This window comes from Leptonotus elevatus, chromosome 21 (assembly GCF_054856555.1).
Source record: "Leptonotus elevatus isolate MCC_2025b chromosome 21, RoL_Lele_1.0, whole genome shotgun sequence".
In the NCBI taxonomy this organism is placed as follows: Eukaryota; Metazoa; Chordata; class Actinopteri; order Syngnathiformes; family Syngnathidae; genus Leptonotus; species Leptonotus elevatus.
Window position 1 is genome coordinate 940527 of NC_141259.1, and position 22500 is coordinate 963026.

At 41.8% G+C, this 22500-nt stretch overlaps 1 protein-coding gene across 6 annotated transcripts in view; it reads left to right on the forward strand.

Moving 5' to 3' along the window:
• The window catches only part of trdmt1 (tRNA aspartic acid methyltransferase 1), a 79018-nt gene that overhangs the window by 43526 nt on the left and 12992 nt on the right, over nucleotides 1–22500 (forward strand). For all 6 annotated transcript variants that reach the window (XR_015092029.1, XM_086065865.1, XM_086065867.1 and 3 more), the window contains 2 exons: nucleotides 6153–6478; nucleotides 14048–14105. Coding sequence is in view for 5 of the 6 variants with exons in the window: in XM_086065865.1 (XP_085921991.1) it covers nucleotides 6153–6478; nucleotides 14048–14105 (384 nt within the window). In the remaining variant the exon portion in view is untranslated. The remainder of the gene's footprint in view (nucleotides 1–6152; nucleotides 6479–14047; nucleotides 14106–22500) is intronic.

Sequence of the window (22500 nt, forward strand, 5' to 3'; positions counted from 1 at the left end):
GGCCACAAAGCTGGGACCAGTATTGACCAGTATTGTTAATTTTTTTTTCTTTTTTCTTTTTTCTGGAGAGCTCAGTATTGTTCATTTGGTAATTTTACCGATTTGACATGTCATCATCATTTCTCTTTTTTATTATTTTTTTAATATAAATTTTTAGTTTGTTTGTGGGTGAGTATGTGCGTGTGTGTGTGTGTGTGTGTGTGTGTGTGTGTGTGTGTGTGTGTGTGTGTGTGTGTGTGTGTGTGTGTGTGTGTGTGTGTGTGTGTGTGTGTGTGTGTGTGCGTGCGTGCGTGCGTGCGTGCGTGCGTGCGTGTGAGTGTGTATTCATTAGTTCACCTAAAACCTATTAAAAATCCCATACCGTTCACCGAAACCGAATACTTCAGAATCCAGCTAGAGTCGTGAGGTTGTCAGGAGACCCGAGGAAGGATCAAAGAAAAGAAAGGAAAGGGAAATCCAGCACCGACCAGACATCACCTACTACCCACCGGGTTACCAACCAGAGTCTTTCACCAACCCCAGAAACATCCTCCGGGGAGGGGAAGGAAGGCGGACAGGGTACGGGGAAGGGAGGGGGGAAAGAGACGACAAGAAGGGCAAGGGGCGGCGGCAGGGCAGCAGAGAGAGGGAGGAGGAGGAAGGGTGACGAGGGAGAAGGGACAGGGAGGTGGAGGACGGGCGGGGAGAGGCGAGGAGGGAGAGGCAGCAAGGGGGAGGAAGGGGGAGGGGAGAGGGAACCACGGGGCACCCCGGAGGCCCACAGGCCCCGAACCGCGTCGCCGGGCCCGGAGCGACAGACTGCGCCGGGGCGGCGCCGCCACGGACACCAGGGAGAGCACCGCAACGCAGCACCCCCCAAGAGACCGAGGGAACGGCAAAGATGCAGCCGCCCCCCAGCAGCCAACAGAGGGGGCAGAGCAGCCCATGCTCAGCCAGGGGGGACAGCACCTATAGAGTTAACCCACTGGCATGCAGTGATTCCGAATATTAACCCTTAGTGCCCATTGGAAGTGAATCTTGAGGAGTGGTGACTTTAAGGTGTCATTTGATGTAGTCTGCTCGATCATGCTGGCAGCAACTGGGTTCCTGACTATAAAAACACAACTATTTGTTACAAATTGCCAAATATAGAAACAGCAATGTAAGTTATCGCGATGTGGTGGCTCTCGCTAACAGGCAGAATTAAGTAACCAGATTTAGATTAAAAGATTCTATATATGTAGACAATGTTTGTATACATTTTGATATTTGATTTTAATTCGAGGCAGATATTTTTTCCATTAAAATGTGATTTATGAGGAAGTTAGACCATTGGTCGATATTCAGAGTTTGTTTATTTTTCCAGTTAACAAGAATGTTTTTTTCGCGATAGTAAGGGTTACAAGTGTAGATTGAAATTGTTTACGTGGTAAGTCAGTTGTTGTTAGGTCACCTAGCAAACACAAGTTTGGAGATAAAGGTACATCCAAAATAGCGGAAAGTTTTTCTAAGACTTTAGTCCAGAAATATATTACCGGAGTGCATAACCATAAAGCATGAAAATAAGTGTCTGTAGTGTTTTGTAAACACTGGAGACACATGTTGGAAACTGAGAGTCCCATTTTCTTCATCATATATTGAGTAATGTATGTTCTATGAATAATTTTATATTGGATAAGTTGTAAATTTGGGTAAATACATTTGATCAGTTTACGAAAGTAATTTATATATTATTGAGAGATTTTTTGTTGTTGTCTGAGAGAGCTTGGTAATATATTTAGCCAAAACAGGCGGTTTGAGCGTACCCCGAAGTGTTGGAATTTGTTTCTTTATCATACTTTTAACTTGCAGATAATGTAAAAAATTTCCGTTTTTTATTTTGTATTTTCGGAGCAAGGATGTATATGATATAAACATATTATCTGAGAAGAGATGGTGGAGATGTGTAATTCCTTTCTGCTCCCACACACCTAAATAAAATGATTGGTTGTTAAGTTGAAAGTCTGGGTTATGCCATAGGGGAGAAATCCCACAGGGCTCCACTTGGGCTTTTGTAATTTCTAGTGCCTTCCACCAGGCACAAGGGTGGCGGAAATCATTGGGTTTTTAAAACAATTGTGTCGCTTAATCGATATTGTAATAAAGAGTAAATCTAAAAGTCTGAGGTTATTACAATCCTTTTGTTCTAGTTCCAGCCAACAGTTAGTATCTCTGTTATATTGTAGCTGGTTAGCTATATAGTAGTGCATAAAATTTGGTGCCTCTAGACCTCCTTTGGATTTACTTTTTCTGAAGAGTAGATAGACTAATCTTTGCTTTTTTTTTATTCCAGTAAAATTTTGTAATGGCAGAGTCCAACAACTGGAACCAGTTAGACGTAGGTTTAAATGGAATCATTGAGAAAAAAATATATAATTAATTTTGGGTAAAACTTTCATTTTAATGTTGGCTATTCGTCCTATTAGAGAAATTGGAAGATTATTCCAGCGCTCCCAAGTCACTATAAATGCTATCCAGAAGTGGAGTAAAGTTTAAATGAATTAAATCAGTTAATTTAGGTGAGATTTTTATGCCTAAGTATTTTAAATTACCTATAGGAAATGAGTAGTGTGGGTCCTGGCTTGCAGGGTTCCATGAATTTTCTGTAATAGGTAGTAGTGTTGATTTTGTCCAGTTAATAGAATAATCTGATAAATGTGAGAATTTAGTTAAGTTAAATACTTCCCCTAACGAAATAGCAGGCTTTTCTAAATAAAGTAAAATATCATCGCATATAGATTAATTTTGTGTTCTGTTACCCCAGAGTGAATTCCTTGAATCCTTCTTTCCTGGCGTATAGCTAATGCAAGTGGCTCAATAAATATTGCAAATAATAAAGGGGACAGTGGGCATCCCTGTCTTGTGCCTCTCTGTAGAGTAAAACTCTGAGATATAATCCCATTAGTAGTAACTGTATCTTTAGGAGAATCATATAATACTGACACCCAGTGAATAAATGACTTCCCAAAGCCAAATTTATTTAAAACAGCAAAGAGGAAGGACCAGTTAACTTTGTCGAAAGCTTTTTCTGCATCCAATGATATAATAACTGCCTTTTTATCATGCCGCTGTGACATGCTAATAAGGTTAAAGAGCCTCCTAATATTAGTAGAGTGACGACCTTTAATAAAGCCTGTTTGGTCGCTATGAATGATTGTCGAGATTACTGTTTCTAGTCTAGATGCGAAAGCCTTAGTGATAAATTTAATATCAGTGTTAATTAGTGAAATCAGACAGTAACTTGATGGAAGGGTGGGGTCTTTTTCTGGCTTTTATAAAAGTTTAATTGCTGCTATATTCATGTGTGGACGTATATAACCATTAGTTTTAATTTCTGTTACTACTCTTAAGAATAATGGAGCAAGTATTAATCAAAAGTGCTTAAAAAATATAGCCGGATAACCATCCGGGCCAGGTGCTCTGCCATTAGGCATACTATCTAGAGCACTGTACAGCTCGTTTATAGTAAGTGGCGCATCTAACATATCTTTATATTCAGTAGTTAACTTAGGTATATTTAAGCTACTGAGGAATGCGTCAATATGCTCAGGGTTAGGCTTGTTGGTTTCAGAGTAAAAAAAAATTGATTAATTTCTTCTGGTGTGCTTTCACCAGTTGTCCCTTTAATAGCCGTTATAAGAGATTTTTCCCGATTGCGTTGAAGTTGGTTTGCAAGAAATTTACCTGATTTGTTATTATATTCAAAGTTGTTGAATCTCAATTGTTGTATTATAAACTCTCTTTTTTTAGATAACATATCGTCTAACTGTATTTTTCTATTTTGTAACTCAGTCCATATTTGTTTATTTGGGTTTATTGCATACTCATCCGTCAGTTGTTTAATTTTATCTTCCGAGTATTTTTCAAATTTTTGATCCTGTTTCTTTTTATAAGATGAATATGATATCATTTTACCTTTAATTAACACTTTCCCAGAGAAGAGATGGAGATAAGTCTGGAGAAACATTTATTTCCAAAAAGTCTGCCCACTCTCTTCTTATAATTTTGTTAAACTCTGCGTCATTTAGCAGTGAGATGTTAAAACGCCATGTCGGGGGTGGTTTAAAGGTATAATCAACTTTTGTAGGGTAAGGGAGACTGGTGCATGGTTGCTAATAATAATAGGATGTATTTTTGTAACAATTTTATCAGCAATATAATTATTTGTAAGAAAATAATCAATTCTTTTAAAAGACCGGTGCACAGCGGAAACGGAAAAGAAGGTAAATTCCTTCTTAGTTGGGTTTTTAAGTCTCCAGCTGTCGACGAGGCCAAAATCATCCATATATTCCCCTATTACTTTAATAGATTGTAATCACCTTATACATGTTGTATTATTAGAACGATCTATTAATGGATTTAAGACTGTCTAAAAAGTCTCCTCCAATAATAATAGTAGAGTTTGCTGCTAAATTAAACACCTGAGAGAAAAATTCATGGAAAAAGGCCGAAAACATTCATATTCCAATGTGCTAGTACCCCAACGCGCAAGTACCCCAAAGTGGCCCGGGCTGCAAGGGCCCTTTATAGCTGCTCGCAGCTCTATTTCTTCTTATTTTTATTATTATTATTATTATTATTATTATTATTATTGTTATTATTATTATTAACTCTTTGACTGCCATAAACGTTATAAAACGTTTAGCATAAACCTAGGGAAGGGCGCCGAGGACGTTAAAATACGTCCCCTATGTTTTTTTTGTTTTTTTTTGGAAACGGGTGCAGGAAAGCCTTGGGCAGCTGTGCTGAAAGTATCAGGCAGATCTGATTAGTAAAAGACTCGTTTTGGCCCCTAGAGGGCAGCGATGACTCTCTTTGCACAAGGTTGGATGGGCCGCCCACCGTGGGCGTCAGTAGAAGACGTGAGGCGGAGCTAGAGTGTTGAGGAGACAATGGCTGAATAAGCCACAATGGCTGACCAAGCAACCGGTTGCAAGCAGCTCACGCTTGAGCATTTTTTTCAAAGACGGAAAGCATCAATCAATACTAAAAAGCGCATTGATGTCGACGATGATGATGACTCCGAGCTTGACGCCAAAGTTGGAAGCCTTGACGCGACTGTTATGATCACGTAGTAAGCCTCACCGGCTAAGCGCGGCTACCGCTGCTAAGGCCGGAAAATGCGCACAATAACCGACCGGACATTCGATCGGACAATGAAGAGTACCCCGAGTCCAATGCATATTCATCGGAGGAGCGGGTACAGTCTGATCACGGAGAAGACACTGTTTCTGGACTACGATGCCACCATGAATGGAGTGGATAAAATGGATCAGAACATCTCTTACAACCCGGTGTAGCAACTGAAGGACACGAGGAAGCGAGACGTAACGAAACCGTAGCATGATCCTGATATTAGACTTGATGGCAACACACACTGCAGTATATACTTGCTATTCCCCGGAAAAAACGGCCTGCAAGAAAGTGGAGCACGCGAAGAGGCAATCTGTTGTGCAAATGCGGTTGCGTCTCCTTGCACGCAGGAGAGTGTTACAAAAAGAAAAACTGTCGTTGAAACATCCACATATTTGTAAATAGCACCACAGTTGCACACATTTGTAAATAGTTTGCCAAATTGTTGTCAAATTGTTACACTGTTGAATGTAAATAAACTTATTTTGCTATCAAAAAACACTTTTTCATTCTTGGTGGTAGTGTTTTATAGAAGTAAAGCACTATTTAGGTGTTTGTGGCATCATTCATGGACAAAAAGAAGTGTAAAATTCACTAGAATGCATGAAATAATATAGTTTCACTAAAAGCTTGATTTCTCCGTATTTTGGTCCAAAACAGGCGAAATTGGGTCAAACTAACCATTTTCTATTGTTGATTACTAAAGAACGGAATAAGGTAGAAACAAACTTTTTTTTTCTGATGAAAGATGAAAGTCCAATCTTTCATTTGGTAGTACGTGTGTTTCCATAGTCCAAACAGTCAAAATGCTTAAATCGGCTGGCACTGACGGCATCCCTTTTCTGAAAACGTCTGGCAGTCAAAGAGTTAATGCGAAATGTCAGCTAAATATTACTATACATGTGCATGCAATAATTATGGGTGTTACTCAAATGCTGTGTGCTTTCACATGTGATCAGAATGTCTAATGGAAGTTTGTAATACTGCACTTTATGTTTTAGGATTTCCAAACATCGCTGTTCCCTGCTAAGATTGAGTCCTCTGTGGAGCCTACCCATTCGAGTCCTCTACAGCCAGTTTGTTTCCTGACAAAAGAGGAAGAAATGGAAGATCATGTCCTATATAAACTTGAGACAACAAATGATGCTCAGAGAAAGGTGAATCAGAATAGTGATTTGTCAGTCAGGCAGCTCCAAGACTTCCTTGAACCACAAGAGAAGATTAACATGGATGAGTATCTTGTTCCATCTGAAGTATTGTTGCGTTATGCTCTCATCCTGGATATTGTCAAACCCATCTGCCGGAGGTCGATCTGCTTCACCAAAGGGTAAGTACAGTAATAATTCATATTTATCCCTTTCTTTTTACAGGACTACAAAAAATTTGAATGCCACTTTGTGGCTTACCCCCTTTTATTCAGGCTCATATTCTCTTGTTGAAGTCATTTTTGTTGCGTGCCTTGCTTGCACACTTTCAATGGTACACCGTTTCTCTCACCCACATTTTTGACACACCCATCATGTGTAACAGTCAGGTTCAATCAACCAAGAACATTTAATAAACAACAGACAAGGAAAGAAGACAAGAGACTTAAGATTTTTTTTTGCTTGCGAGAACGGACAGAGATGTGCACAGATTACAATCTCCTACCCGTTCTGAGCACATTCCGCCGAGTCCTCTCTCTTTAATAGGATTTTCCCTAGTTTACACAAATGTTGCTGCTCTAAAGGGGAGGGGGAACACTCAGCAGCAACCTTCAAGGATATGAGTCATTGTGCAGATAATAATACGTGTCTTTCTTCGGCACTGAAGATTTCATTAGTCAAAGTACAACAGTTCATCCGCAAAGTGTTTCAGCCGCTATCTTGTGCAGCTGCAAAAACAAAAGTCATGTTTTATAATACTATAAGAGTAAATATGGGATAACTTATTAACAGTAATCTGGAAATTCTTTCACAGCCACCAAAGAGGCGTGACTTGGTGAAGTCTCAGGCTCTGTCCCAGCACTCACACTTCCACCATTGTGCCCCTCAATTGACTTTTCTCAAACCACACCCCCAAACGGCTACGGTTCGTCAAGTTTATATCCACTCCATTGAAATCCATTATAAAATGTATCCACAAAACTTTTGTCAGTTTCAATAAAACCATACCAAACAAAGTTCTAACAAGCTGTGGACCTCCAACATGCAAAATAGTGAAGCTCTGTGCCCATAGATTGTGTAAATCAGAAATGAAGAATCCACAAAGTGGAGCGATGTCTTCAATGGGTTACACAGTGTGGATAGCCTCTCCCCTAGCTAAATGTCTCCCACGTTTTCTCCAAAGTAAGAGCCTGTAAAGTGGCTATAATGGGCATATCACTAAACTCGCAACTGAATGGGCTATCTGCTGTGAAATTCACGTTAGCTCTAGAGGCGAGAGCATCCACAAAACTGGATATCCAAGTTAGACTTATGAATTTTTAATATTGTATATTATCAGGATATCATTATCATTAGCCATTCATCACCAAAATCGGAGAGTGCTTCCCCATTTTCAGCAAGTTCTTTTTAACGCAGCGCTGCGTAAAAATACACGGACTGAGAAAGACCATCTTTACTCAGCCCGATTGATGGACGTTTACCTGCTTCAGTCTGTGCTCAGTCCGTGTATTTTTACAAATCTTTGCGTCATACATAACTCGCTAAGTTTATCTTGATCATTGGTATTAATCGTAGCTGGCTAACTTGACGTCCTAGTACAGGGTTCCCCAATTAGTTCGCACTGAAATTATGTCAAGGTTATCAAGTCGCCAAATTGTCGCCACCCCCCGCCGCGTGGAGGGACGGAACACCGGGGGCAGAAGGGGAGATGGGGGGACCGGAGGACGGTTGGCACCCCCAAACCCCAGGCCCAGCGGGGAAAGGCCCCGGTCGTCACTCCAGCGTTCTTAGTGAAAGCTAACCCCTGTTACTGAGTCCGCCAGCTCGCCGTATGGCGAACTCTACCCCTAAACCTTGAATGTGACCCCACCCAGTGTATATACAAGTGTGTGTGTGTGTGTGTGTGTGTGGTGCATTAAAATTGGGAGCAGGTGAACAGGAGCAGAGGGAAATTATATCCCCACGCTCCGATCCACCCGCCTCCCAGGCATGTCAGTGAGTGTATGTGGTGCATTAAAAAAATTAATAGGGTGGGGGCGGCGCGGCGGGGACACGGCCAGGGGACCGCAGCACTGCTCTATACTGCGGTCTGCCCCAACCGATGCCCCCCCCCCCCCCCACACACACACACAGTTGTGTGGTGCATTAAAATTGGAGGGGAGTTGTAGGGCGAAGACGGTGTTTCCAACCTTCCCCACCCCCCCAAAGTGTGATATGTACCCTATATGTCTATAAAAGTGTATTGTGCAAACCTAGTGCAGTGAATTAAGAGGAGCGACCAGCGGAGAGACCCCAACCGGGCGGGGGCAGGAGGCGCACCCGCCCACCAAACCCCCACCCATCCACCGGGACCCCGGCGGGCATATGGGACCAGCCCGGCGGGGCGATAGGGCTCGCCCCCCGGATACTGGGGCCCGCCCGAGGTGCCAGGAGGTCCACCGGAGCGGGGCGGGCACAACACCAAACCCACCCACCCTCCCGGCCCCCGAAGCGGCGAGACCCGGGCCACGGATTGAGCCCCGGGGAGGGGAAGGAAGGCGGGCAGGGGACGGGGAAGGGAGGGGGGGAAAGAGACGACAAGAAGGGCAAGGGGCAGCGGCAGGGCCGCAGAGAGAGGGGGAGAGGAGGAGGAAGGGTGACGAGGGAGAAGGGACAGGGAGGCGGAGGACGGGCGGGGAGAGGCGAGGAGGGAGAAGGCAGCAAGGGGGAGGAAGGGGGGAGGGGATAGGGAACCACGGGGCACCCCGGCGGCCCACAGGCCCCGAACCGCGTCGCCGGGCCCAGAGCGACGCCGACCCGGACACCAGGGAGAGCCCTGCAACGCAGCACCCCCCAAGAGACCCAGTAAACAGCTGATAATGACATCAACCATTGTGAATGAAAAAATACTCACTTTTTACTCATCTCCCTTTTAAATTTGGAAATATGGCAAAGGCATATAATATTAAAACAGCATAAATCACAATAACAAAGCTGTTATTGTCCAGAACCCGGGGTGTTTTTTCATCTAAATAAAAATACAATACATTTAATATAAACGTTAATAAAATTATTAAAATTGTAATTTTGGTCACATCTTACCCAGGCATACCTCAAAGTGTATAATAACAAATCTATCATTTGTTTCTGGTTTTCGATTCAATTCAATTCAACTTTATTCCGGACTCTTGGTCCAATGTAAACAAACATAAAACTTATCCACAATAAAACAATAAAAACAGTTTTCAGACATGACTCCACATCCTAGACTGATACCGTACAGCACTACACTTAATATCAGTCAGAGACAACACAACGTGATTCACTGACCTATTCAAGCGACAAATAAAACTGTATGTAAGCGTTCTCAAAGTGGTTTGTAATACATTTATTCCAGCTGTGACAAACAGCTCACTTGGCCTCCTAAGGAGCACCCTGCAAAGCGTCATTGTAGGCCACCTGCAGCCTTTGCAAACTTCCTTTCTTATAATTGGACCAAAGGTGAGCTGTTTTGTTCCAAACATTTTACCTTGGAACATCTTTACACTGCCTCCTATGAGCAAATATGTTTGATCGATGCCGCAAACAAACGAGACCTCTCAGAAAACGTGGTCATCCAGTACATACTGATTATGACACGTACAAAAACACAAACATACATCACAGACATGTTACGATCATCATCAGTCAAAACAGACTGTAATACTTAAATAAGGTCCTCTATATTCTTACTATGAATTAGGCCAACAGATTACCTTCGTACCTTACGAGACTGTGGAAAATGTAAAAAAAGAAGGGGAAAAAAAGCTCAGTGTGGCTTAATTTAAGAAAACTATGACAAATCATTATCAAAATGCACATGCACATATCTATGTATGTCCACAGAATTCTCTGAAAATATGAAAGCGATCAACGCAGTATTTTGGATTTAATAGGCATATATACTGTCTTGCTCGCCATAGGTGCGCACTCGTCACGTCGCTTAATAAGGAAAACGCTTAATGTCCATAAAATCCAAACTATTGAGCCGATATTGATATTATAAGAGATTAATGTAGGCCTAAGTAGAGATGTGCATGGGAATTTTGGTGGCGATTGGTCGTACATGTTAAACTTTTGATAGTGAGCGTGTATGGGGGAGGAATGCCAATATATATATATATATAATATAATATATTCGAAATACTGCTATTTTGATATTTTTAGAGGTTGAACTGGGCATAGGTATAGATGTGTGGGTGAATTTTGGTGACCATTCATAAAACATTTCTGACATTAGGCAACATAAACAGTATGCACATGAAGCATTTCAGTGTCCCTTTTTCAATGAGTAATGCATACACTTTTTCTTCATTCTTTTTTTTCGTGATGAAGTTTGCTTGTACAATGCTAGTTTTCACATAGGGAAAGGTGATTTTTGACAAATGCTTGAGATAGTGTACAATATACGCTGCAATCCATCTTGCTTCTAGCGCAAAATATAAGGACCAGGAGTTGAGATTCCCTTTTCCGGTTTTTGTGAAGTCGATGTCCATGTATTATTTGCTAGCCTTTTATTTAGCCTCTCCATAGTGGATAGCTTGACTCGTCCTCGCACTTGATCCAAATGCGTCACGTAAAGATTCGTTGCACTACTACTATGTTGCACTACTACTTAAAACATGCAATTGTACTGTGGGACCAGATGATTAAAAAAAAAAAATTGCCCGCAAACACTGTAAGGTCGGCCGCATTTGTGGTAAATTGGTCGCAGTGTCAGGCCTTGTTGTCTTTTCCACCTTGCTTCCGGTAATGCACTCCTCTCCATCCTCCATCTGCTTTAGTTGGAAATTTGAAGACACGGCAGCTACGATTTAGGAATGGTGGCGCCGCCGTTGAATAAATAGAACGGAAACGCTCACGTGTTTTGCTTCTTTTTTTGTAAACGATCGCGTAGCATTTCAAAATGTCTTTCGTAGTTTGGCAAATTGTTCAGCTGTTGGTGTTTGGACAAACAACCAGGAAGGAAGAAAAATATAAGATACACCTTTATTTATACCACAGTGGAGAAATTCACAGCGTTACCAGCAGCAATACACATCATCACACATCATATATCAATATGTATCACAAAAATACTTATGTAGCCTATAGTTAAATACAAACTGAGAAACACAGTAGTGCAAATAGATGGCGTCATCATCACATTTGTTAAATTTGAAATTAAAACATCACACCACATCAATGGTCTACCGAGAGTACAGCTGATTGTAAAGTCTAACCACAGCGGGTAGGAAGGACCTTTGGTACCTTTCATTGTTACAGCGTGGAGAAGCCTCGCACTAATGGTGCTTTCCATGGCTCGAACAGTCCCGCACAGGGGGTGGGAGGCGTTACCCTGGATAGATGACAGCTTTGTCACCATTCTCCTGTTGCCTACCACCTCTACCATCTCGAGACTGGAGCCCAGAACAGAGCCCGCCTTCTTCACCAATTTGTTCAGTCTCTTCCTCTCCGCAGTTGAGATGCTGCTGCTCCAGCAGACCACACTGTAAAATAAGACTACATATGGGCCACCACAGAGTCATAAAAGGTCCTTAATACGTTTTTCCGCACCCCGAAGGCCCTCAGTCTACGTAGCAGGTGTAGTCTACTCAGTCCCTTTTTGTACAGAGCAGAGAGTGTTGTCAGTCCAGTCCTATTAAGGTGACAGTAGAGGCACTAGAACAGTCCCTTGAGGCGCCCCCGTACTGCAGATCACCGTATCAAACACACGGCCGCTCGTCTTCACATACTGCGGCCTATTGGTGAGAAAGCCCACAGCCCATGTTGTTAGCTGTTGGCACACCCCATTGAGCTCCAGTTTGTCCCTCAGGAGATCTGGCTGGATGGTATTGAAAGCACTGGAGAAATCATAGAACATGATTCTCAGAGTACTTCCGGGCCTATCCAGATGGGAAAGGGATCTCTGGACAAGATAGATGACAACGTCCTCATCTCCAATTCCCTGCTGGTTGGCAAATTGTGGGTCTGCCAAGGTACTCACTAGGGGGCGCAGGTGGTGGAGGACCAGTCTCTCCAAGGTCTTTGCCAGGTGGGATGTCGGGGCTTCTGGTCGGTAGTGGTTGAAGTCACTAGGCCGAGATGACTTGGGCACCGGTACCACGCAAGATGTCTTCCACAGCAGTGGCACCTCAAGCTCATGTTGAAAATATGCTCCACAATCCCACACAGTTGCCTTGTGCAGGTTTTGAGGAGCCTTGAGCTTAAGCCATCCGGACCAGTAGGCTTCTTGACCTTGAGCTTTGACAGTTCTCTCTCAACATGTGCTGTGTAGATATGGAAGTATCTGAACTTCTGTGTACTAAAGGCTTGTACACAGGGAGAACATACACAAGATCATGGTCGGATCTCCCCAGAGGAAGAAGGGGTGAGGATGTGTATGTCTCCTCGATGTTGGCATAAAAAAGATCATGTGTCTTATTTCCTCTGGTGTGGCAGGTGAAATACTGGCTAAAAGTTGGCAATGTAGAGGAAGGAGGGAGAGGCATGGTTAAAGTCACCTGCTATAAGGAGGAGGGCTTGTGGATACTGTGTTTGCAGTCTGTTCACAGCCGAGTGGAGAGATGTGCTGGTCGTGTTAGCATTTGCATGCGAGAGTTCCCTCGGCAGCAGCTAGTATAGCCACATACTAATGGCCAGCAGTTCAATGACCCTACTGCAGAGTTTGTTCTTGATATTAATATGGCCGGGGTTGCACCACTTATCATTCACAAACACAGCAAACCCCCCTCCCTTCTTCTTACCGCTGTCTCACGTCCTGTCTGCTCTTATAAACTGGAAGCTGTCCAGCCCCACATTGGAGTCCGCAGTTAGCTCCGTTAGCCACGTCGCACAGAAGAACATCAAGCTAAATTCCCGGTATTCGCTTTGATGTCGTGTTAGCGCCGTTACCTCGTTTGTCTTGTTTAAGATGGATCTTACATTCCCTGTGACAGTGGAAAGAGTGGGCTTGAAGCGTCTTTTTTTGTTGCACTTTACCCCCGAGTGGAATCTTCTTCTCCGTCTTTTGAGCTCCGCGGGGACATCATGTTTGTAGCCAATTAGCTTCCCTGAGCTACACAAGGCTAACTAACAACTGCTCGCGTGTGTAGGTTCGCCGGCTGGGTACTGGTCCAGTGCACATGTTGACATTCAAGTGCTACTAAGTGCTACTACTACTGCTACTAAACTACAAGTTAAAAAATATAGTTAAAAAACAAAGCAATGTAACATACAACAATCACAAACATGCACTGAACACATGCGATCACACATCAATGAGTGTCGTGCAAGAGCAAGACACAAAGCACTGCATTCAAAGTTCTATACTAGTATCGGTATCCGCCCGTTATTTGTTCGTAATCGCCGATACCAATGCCAGTGTTTTATATCAGGGCACCACCATTACCAATATCAGTATCGGTGCAACACTCACACACAAACAATATTCAACAAATATTATACGAATAATTTCTAATCCTCTAATCATTTTCTTTTCACTTTTAGGATTCTCACGCTTCTTAGCCTTTTCATACATTTTAGGTGAATGCTACGCTTATCCAAGTAATAGTACCACCTACATTCTATTCTAGCTTTTTCAAACTCACTCCAAAGATTTTAGAATTGTAAGCTTTTTATTGCATCCAAAAACACAATTTGTTCCACAGTTTATGAATAACAGCCATCTTTTTTTGTCTTCTTGTGACCAATCCATTTAACATGTAATTGGTTTTTTTGTCTGTGTTTTTAAGCTATGGGCGGTATGTGGAAGGAACTGGCTCAGTATTGCAATGCTGCCTGGAAACAGAGGTATGTTTTAAACTTTTAAACAAAAAACAAACAAACTACAGGTAGGTGAATTGCCATGGTCAAACTAAGACGTGTCAACAAATTTCCAGGGCTGGTGTTACGAAAGATATTTAAAGGCTTGGGGTACTTCGAGACAGCCTTTGGGTGTCACAAAAAATGTATTGCACAGTGGCAGATTTTGCTATGGGAAACCTGGGCGACCGCCCAGGGAACAATATATCCGAGGGCGCCCAAAAAATCTAAAAAAGACTCGCTAGTTTACTCGCTAGACTACCGCACATTTCCATGTCGAGCTAGTGGAGTGAGTGCTGAGGCGCCCTCATCGTCACGTCAACTTGCTGATGAGACTTAAATTGGAAGGCAAGGGGGAAGGGGGAATGGGCGATGGTTCAATTTGCGATTGAGACTCGAGGCAGACAAGGGAGCTATTGTACGCAGCCAGCGCGCCCTCGTCCGCCGGCCGAATGACCGTCCATGTCATATTTATTTATTATATATATATATTTTTTTGTATTATTATTTTTTTAAATCTTTTTTTATTATTTTGTATGTGGGTGAGTATGTGTATGTGCGTGTGTGCGTGCGTGCGTGTGAGTGTGTGTGTATTCATTAGTTCACCAAAAACTATTAAAAAATCCCATACCGTTCACCTAAACCGAACACCGCCGTAAGGAGACCCGAGGAAAGACCAAAGAAAAGAAAGGAAAGTGAAATCCAGCACCGACCAGACACCACCCACCACCCACCGGGCCACCAACCAGCGTCCTTCACCAACCCCAGAAACATCTAAATTCCAACAAATCAGGGAGACCTCAAGAGACCAAAGGAGAGACTGAGGAAAGGAAGGAAGGACAAACAAAGCAGAGTGAGATCCACAGACACCAGCCTCCACCGATTCAATGACCTGAGGAAGAAGCAGATTGTGTCTGAGATTCAATAAATGCTGGTGTGGTGGATCTGGCATGCATGAAAATCTCCACCAAAGAGGGGAGCCGTCGACCCCTGCCAGGACAGAGCGAGCGCAACACCTCAGGGGCCCCCAGGCCGCGGCAGCGCAAAAGGACGACCCCCGGGCCCCGCCTGGGCCACCGACCGGAGAGCAAACCCAGGAGCAGGAGCGCCGCCCACCCCAACACGGCCCGCGCCCCCAACCCAACGCAGCAGGACGGGGCACTGCAGGCCCGCCAGGCACCCCACCAGTCCACAGCCCCCGACCCCCCCACCCCCGCCATCCAACCCAGCCCCAGCCGCCCCAAAGCATGAAAATAAGTGTCTGTAGTGTTTTGTAAACACTGGAGACACATGTTGGAAACTGAGAGTCCCATTTTCTTCATCGTATTTTGAGTAATGTATGTTCTATGAATAATTTTTTATTGGATAAGTTGTAAATTTGGGTAAATACATTTGATCAGTTTACAAAAGTAATTTATATTTTATTGAGAGATTTTTTGTTGTTGTCTGAGAGAGCTTGGTAATATATTTAGCCAAAACAGGCGGTTTGAGCGTACCCCGAAGTGTTGGAATTTGTTTCTTTATCATACTTTTAACTTGCAGATAATGTAAAAAAATTCCGTTTTTTATTTTGTATTTTTGGAGCAAGGATGTATATGATATAAACATATTATCTGAGAAGAGATGGTGGAGATGTGTAATTCCTTTCTGCTCCCACACACCTAAATAAAACGATTGGTTGTTAAGTTGAAAGTCGGGGTTATGCCATAGGGGAGAAAGCCCACAGGGCTCCACTTGGGCTTTTGTAATTTCTAGTGCCTTCCACCAGGCAGCCAGGGTGGCGGAAATCATTGGGTTTTTAAAACAATTATGTTGCTTAATCGATGTTGTAATAAAGAGTAAATCTAGAAGTCTGAGGTTATTACAATCCTTCTGTTCTATTTCCAGCCAACAGTTGGTATCTCTGTTGGGTTGTGCCCATAAAATGATATATTGTAGCTGGTTAGCTATATAGTGCATACAATTTGGTGCCTCGAGACCTCCTTTGGATTTATTTTTCTGAAGAGTAGATAGACTAATCTTTGCTTTTTTTTTATTCCAGTAAAATTTTGTAACGGCTGAGTCCAACAACTGGAACCAGTTAGCCGTAGGTTTAAATGGAATCATTGAGAAAAAATAGTTTATTTTGGGTAAAACTTTCATTTTAATAGTGGCTATTCGTCCTATTAGAGAAATAGGAAGATTATTCCAGCGCTGAAGTGGAGTAAAGTTTACGTTTTTATGCCTAAGTATTTTAAATTACCTATAGGAAATGAGTAGTGTGGGTCCTGGCTTGCAGGTTTCCATGAATTTTCTGTAATAGGTAGAAGTGTTGATTTTGTCCAGTTAACTCTTTGACCGCCAAAAACGTTTAATAACGTTTAGTAAAATCCAAATGAGTGCCACCAAAGACGTTAAAAGACGTTCACTATGTTTTTTTTTTGTTTTTTTTTAAACGGGTGGAGGAAAGCCTTGGCAAGCTGTGCTGAAATTATCAAGCAGGTCGAGTTAGTATAATGCCTATTTTTGGGCACTAGATGGCAGTGATGACTCTCTTTGGACAAGATCGGGTAGGCATCAGTAGAAGACGTGAGGCGGAGCTAGAGTGTTGAGGGGAGAATGGCTGAAGAAGCGAAAATGGCGACCGGTTGCAAGCAGCTCACGCTTGAGCATTTTTTTCAAAGACGAAAAGCATCGACCAATGCTAAAGAGCACATTGATGATGATGATGGTGACTCCGAGGTTGACGCCGAAGTTGGAAGCGTTGACGCGGCGGCTTCGATCGCGTCGTAAAGCCTCACTGTGCTAGCGATGCTAACGGCGGAAAACGAGCACTTCTGCACAGGCGGACGTTCAATCGGACGATGAAGAGTACCCCGAGTCCAATGCATATTCATCAGAGGAGTGGGTACAGTCTGATCACAGAGAAGACACTGGTTCTGGACTACGATGCCACAATGAATGGAGTGGATAAGATGGATCAGAACATCTCTTACCACCCGGTATAGGAACCGAAGGACATGAGGAAGCCAGACGTAACACCAGGTCACCGTATCATGATCCTGAGAGTAGACTTGATGGCAACATGGCCAAACACACACTGCAGTATATACCTGCTACTCCCCGGAAAAAAAGGCCGGCAAGAAAGTGCACGCGAAGGGGCAATCGCAGTGAAACTAATCTGTGATTGAGTTTTACACAATATACCTCACAAAAAGAAAAACTGTGTAGTTGAAACATCCACACAATTGTAAATAGTACCACAGTTGCACACATATGAAAATAGTTTGCCAAATTGTTTTGTCAAATTGTTACACTGCTGAATGTAAATAAACTTATTTTGCTATCAAAAAACACTTTTTCATTGTTGGTGGTAGTGTTTTACAGAAGTAAATCACTGTTTAGATGTTGGTGGCATCATTCATGGGAATTTATTTTTATTTTCTATTGTTGTTTACTGAAGAACGGAATAAGGTACAAACAAACTTTTTTTTCTTTCATTTGGTAGTATCTGTGTTTCCGTAGTCCACAATTTTTTCTGTGGACCTTGAAAGATCAGTCAAAATGCTTAAATCAGCTGGCACCCACACATCCTCTTTTCTGAAAATGCTTGGCAGTCAAAGAGTTAATAGAATAATCTGATAACTGTGAGAATTTAGTTATTAAGTTAAATACTTCCCCTAACAAAATAGCAGGCTTTTCTAAATAAAGTAAAATATCATCGGCATATAGATTAATTTTATGTTCTGTTACCCCAGAGTGAATTCCTTGAATCCTTCTTTCCTGGCGTATGGCTAATGCAAGCGGTTCAATAAATATTGCAAATAATAAAGGGGACAGTAGGCATCCCTGTCTTGTGCCTCTCTGTAGAGTAAAACTCTGAGATATAATCCCATTAGTAGTAACTGTAGCTATAGGAGAATCGTATAATACTGACACCCATTGAATAAATGACTTCCCAAAGCCAAATTTATTTAAAACAGCAAAGAGGAGGAAGGACCAGTTAACTTTGTCGAAAGCTTTTTCTGCATCCAATGATATAATAACTGCCTTTTTACCATGCCGCTGTGACATGCTAATAAGGTTAAAGAGCCTCCTAATATTATTCGATCTTTAATAAAGCCTGTTTGGTCGCTATGAATGATTGTCGGGATTACTGTTTCTCGTCTAGATGTGAAAGCCTTAGTGATAATTTTTAATATCATTGTTAATTTGTGAAATCGGACGGTAACTTGATGGAAGGGTGGGGTCTTTTTCTGGATTTAATAAAAGTTTAATTGCTGCTGTATTCATGTGTGGGCGTATGTAACCATTAGTTTTAATTTCTGTTACTACTCTTAGGAATAACGGAGCAAGTATTAACCAAAAGTGCTTAAAAAATATAGCCGGATAACCATCCGGGCCAGGTGCTCTGCCATTAGGCATACTATCTAGAGCACTGTACAACTCGTTTATAGTAAGTGGCGCATCTAACATATCTTTATATTCAGTAGTTAACCGAGGTATATTTAAGCTACTGAGGAATGCCTCAATATGCTCAGGGTTAGGCTTGTTAGTTTCTGAGTATAGGTTGCGATAATAGTTATAAAAAAATATATTAATTTCTTCTGGTTATTGCGTGCATTCACCAGTTGTCCCTTTAATGGCCGTTATAAGACATTTTTCCCGATTGTGTTGAAGTTGGTTTGCAAGAAATTTACCTGATTTGTTATTATATTCAAAGTTGTTGTATCTCAATTGTTGTATTATAAACTCTGTCTTTTTAATTAGCATATCGTCTAACTGTATTTTTGTATTTTGGAAGTCAGTCCATATTTGGTTATTTGGGTTTATTGCGTACTCATCCGTCAGTTGTTTAATTTTATCTTCCAAGTATTTTTCTAATTTTTGATCCTGTTTCTTTTTATAAGATGAATATGATATAATTTTACCTCTAATTTCTGCTTTCCCAGAGAAGAGATGGAGATAGGTCTGGAGAGTCATTTATTTCCAAAAAGTCTGCCCATTTTTTTCTTATAATTTTGTCAAACTCTGCGTCGTTTAGCAGTGAGATGTTAAAACGCCATGTCGGTGGTGGTTTAAAGGTATAATCAACTTGTAGGGAAAGGGAGACTGGTGTATGGTCGCTAATAATAATAGGATGTATTTTTGTAACAATTTTATCAGCAATAGAGTTATTTGTAAGAAAAAAATCAATTCTTGAAAAAGACTGGTGCACAGCGGAAAATAAGGTAAATTCCTTCTTATTTGGGTTTTTAAGTCTCCAGCTGTCGACGAGGCCAAAATCATCCATATATTCCCCTATTACTTTAGTAGATTGTAAACGCCTTATACATGTTGTATTATTAGAACGATCTATTAATGGATTTAAGACTGTGTGAAAGTCTCCTCCAATAATAATAGTAGAGTTCGCTGCTAATTCAAACAGCTGAGAGAACAATTCATGGAAAAAGGCCAGATCATCATTATTTGGGGCATATCAATTACCAAATGTATATATTTTATTAAATATAGTCACCTGAAGAATAATGTATCGGCCCTCTGGGTCTGTTATTGTATTATTTAGAGTAAAGAATAAATTATTTTGTATGAGTATACCGACTCCTCTTTGTCTACTGTTATAAAGGGGCAGAGTACGCTTGGCTAAAATTCTTATCAATAAGTAATTTTTCTTCAGATTTTTGTAGGTGGGTTTCTTGTAGGAGGCAAATATCTGCTTTTAATTTTAAGAGATGGTCTAAAGTTTTTATTCTTTTTGCCTGTGAGCGAGCGCCACAAACATTCCAGGAAACCAGAACTAATTTATGCATACAAACAATATAGACTCAGTCCTGTGTATATATCTTCAACTGCTGTTCACATGGAACCCTTCTCCACTTCGGCCTTCAAAGCTCTCGTTTGAATATTTGCTACTACCACCAAGATCTGCACCCGCGGCGGCTCCACTCGGGCCCGCGCCCGAGGCTTCCGTGCGCACCGCGGCGGCCTTCCTACTCGTCGCTGTATAGGCCATTTGTCAATACTGGCATGTTGTAGGATAGAATCAAAGGGGTTAGGTGATTTATGTAATTTGTGTAAAATATGAGGTAACGTGTAAGTAAATATAACAGTGAAAAAACGGGTAGGGAGGTGAAAGTGAAGGAAATTAGCGGGGGATTAAACATAACAATACACCAGTAACTGGTAACCTAAGCGAGATAGATTTTTTTGTTTAAATATACTTTAGATATAGTTGTGTATTAATATTATATTTATAATATAGCCTAAACATAATGAGTATTCATATTTTAGGTTTTATAACCACATATACAGTATATGTATACATCTAATAATCAAACTAAGTTTAGTTCCATAAATGCCAATTAGAACAGCCAGGGAGTGGAGTTGGGGTTCCGGAATAGTTGGCCATCGATATATAACTTATCAACGGCTATCGTAGTCTGTTTACCCTCCTGCCTATTTTGTCTCATTATAGGAAACAGTACCTTTCGCCGCTCATTAATCTCTCTCGAGAATTGATCACTCATTCCAAATTAGGTCCCTTTAAGCTCCCGTCCTTTACTTTTAACAAATTATTTCTGTTTAAAATGCTCAAACTTGGCGATAATAAGACGGGGTTTGTTGCCCCTACGGGCTCCAAGCCGATGTACCCGGTGAAAAGAGATGTTATTTACCGTCTCCTGAGGAATTTTTAACGACGTCGTCATATTTTTTTTTATCTCAACCTCTGGATTGTCAGAGGTATTCTCGGATATGCCTGAAAATATTAAATTCTCCCGCATGCTACGGGATTGGACATCCAGAACAGTTTCTTTTAGCGTTTTATTCTCCTTTTTAATGGTTTCCAACTCGGCTGAAACAGCCGCGAGTAAAGAGCGTAACTCGGCATTATCTCGTTGGAGGTCACTTACCTGTTGGCTGATGAATTCCAAGCTTACCTTTAATTCTTTGACGTCCTCGCGGATGAGGCAGAGGACATCTAGTTTTTTTATTTATGGACTCCAGCAGACTGACCGAAACGTCCGTAGTGGTTAGGTTTCCCGGTCTCGCTGTAGGTCTCACGATAGCTCCCTCCAAAACCCTCGTCCCTCGTCCATGTCATATTTATGTAGCAACCTGCGTCTTCTGCTACCTTTTTGTCGATTAAAAAAAAGTGATGCAAAGCAACGTATTGTAATGGGAGCCACCAAACGTCAAACCTCGATCCAGGCTGACATAGCTGAAATTCCTGTGAGTCCTCACGTTACAACGTTCACGAGTGGCAAACTTATTTTAATCAGTCAAGCCACACACACACAACACACACAGGGATGCGGTTAAACGAGACAGTTGAGGTTAAACAGACCTACAAACGCATGCAGGCATACAAACACGACAACAACTTATGTTGCAGGATAAAATTATTATCACACTGCAGTACAATGTGAGTTCAATTCAGTTTTTCTTTGCCAAGCTTGTTAATGTTGATGACTGTCACCAAGTTCTAATAAAGAATGCACTTTACACATTATGCTTTTAGATTGATATTTTGCATAGTTTTCTCTGAACCCATTTAATATCGTTCTTGTATTAGTCTTGCAGTAGAAGGCAAGTTAAATGAAATAACACAAAATAAAATTAATTAATATCATGGGTAGTAAAGTATACAAGTAAATAAAATCTAGCCAGAACCGCCTCGGTGCACAACCTCCTTCTCAAGGCAAGAAAAGACTATTGCTGGCCTCACACTCCTTCAAAAGACTGTGACTAGAGGGGACCATTTGGGAGATTCCCAAATCCCGACATGTCATTGTGGAGTCTACGGGGATTTCTATTTGTTATTTGGACCAACATTAGCCATATCCCTGGTTCCCTTACTGGGCAACAACAGCTGGTCAGGGGCCCTTTGTGTGGGATCCCTGACATGCTGTTGTTGCAGTATCTAAAGTGGTGTCATTGTTTTTTCATTAGTGTGGGCAAAGATATAAGATGCGTTTCCATGATAGTTTTTCGCAAAAATAAAAGCGATATTGTACTATTTCGATAAAGTACAATTTCGACTTGCCGGTGTTTCCATTGAAGAGCGTTTCGATTCTGAGACGCAATTCTCGTAATGTTCCATCTCACGGGATCTCGCAGTTCCGTACGAAGTGCTCATAATGTTTACGAAAGATAGACGCCCCGAGTTTTTCATATTACTTTAAAACCATCTCCCACATTTGGTGTTGGTGTTGTGTGTGCGCGCACTTATAACTCGTGTTATGGTGCAGACGGATGGATTTCAATGACGACGGGCGCCGTATGTCGCCCGTTTGCTCGTTGCCCGTGGCAACAGCCATCTCTCATGCAACGATATGCGACGTGCATTGAACAGCAGCATATTGGCTCCATAGCTGAATCGCTTTGTGCCTAAAAATACTTGTTA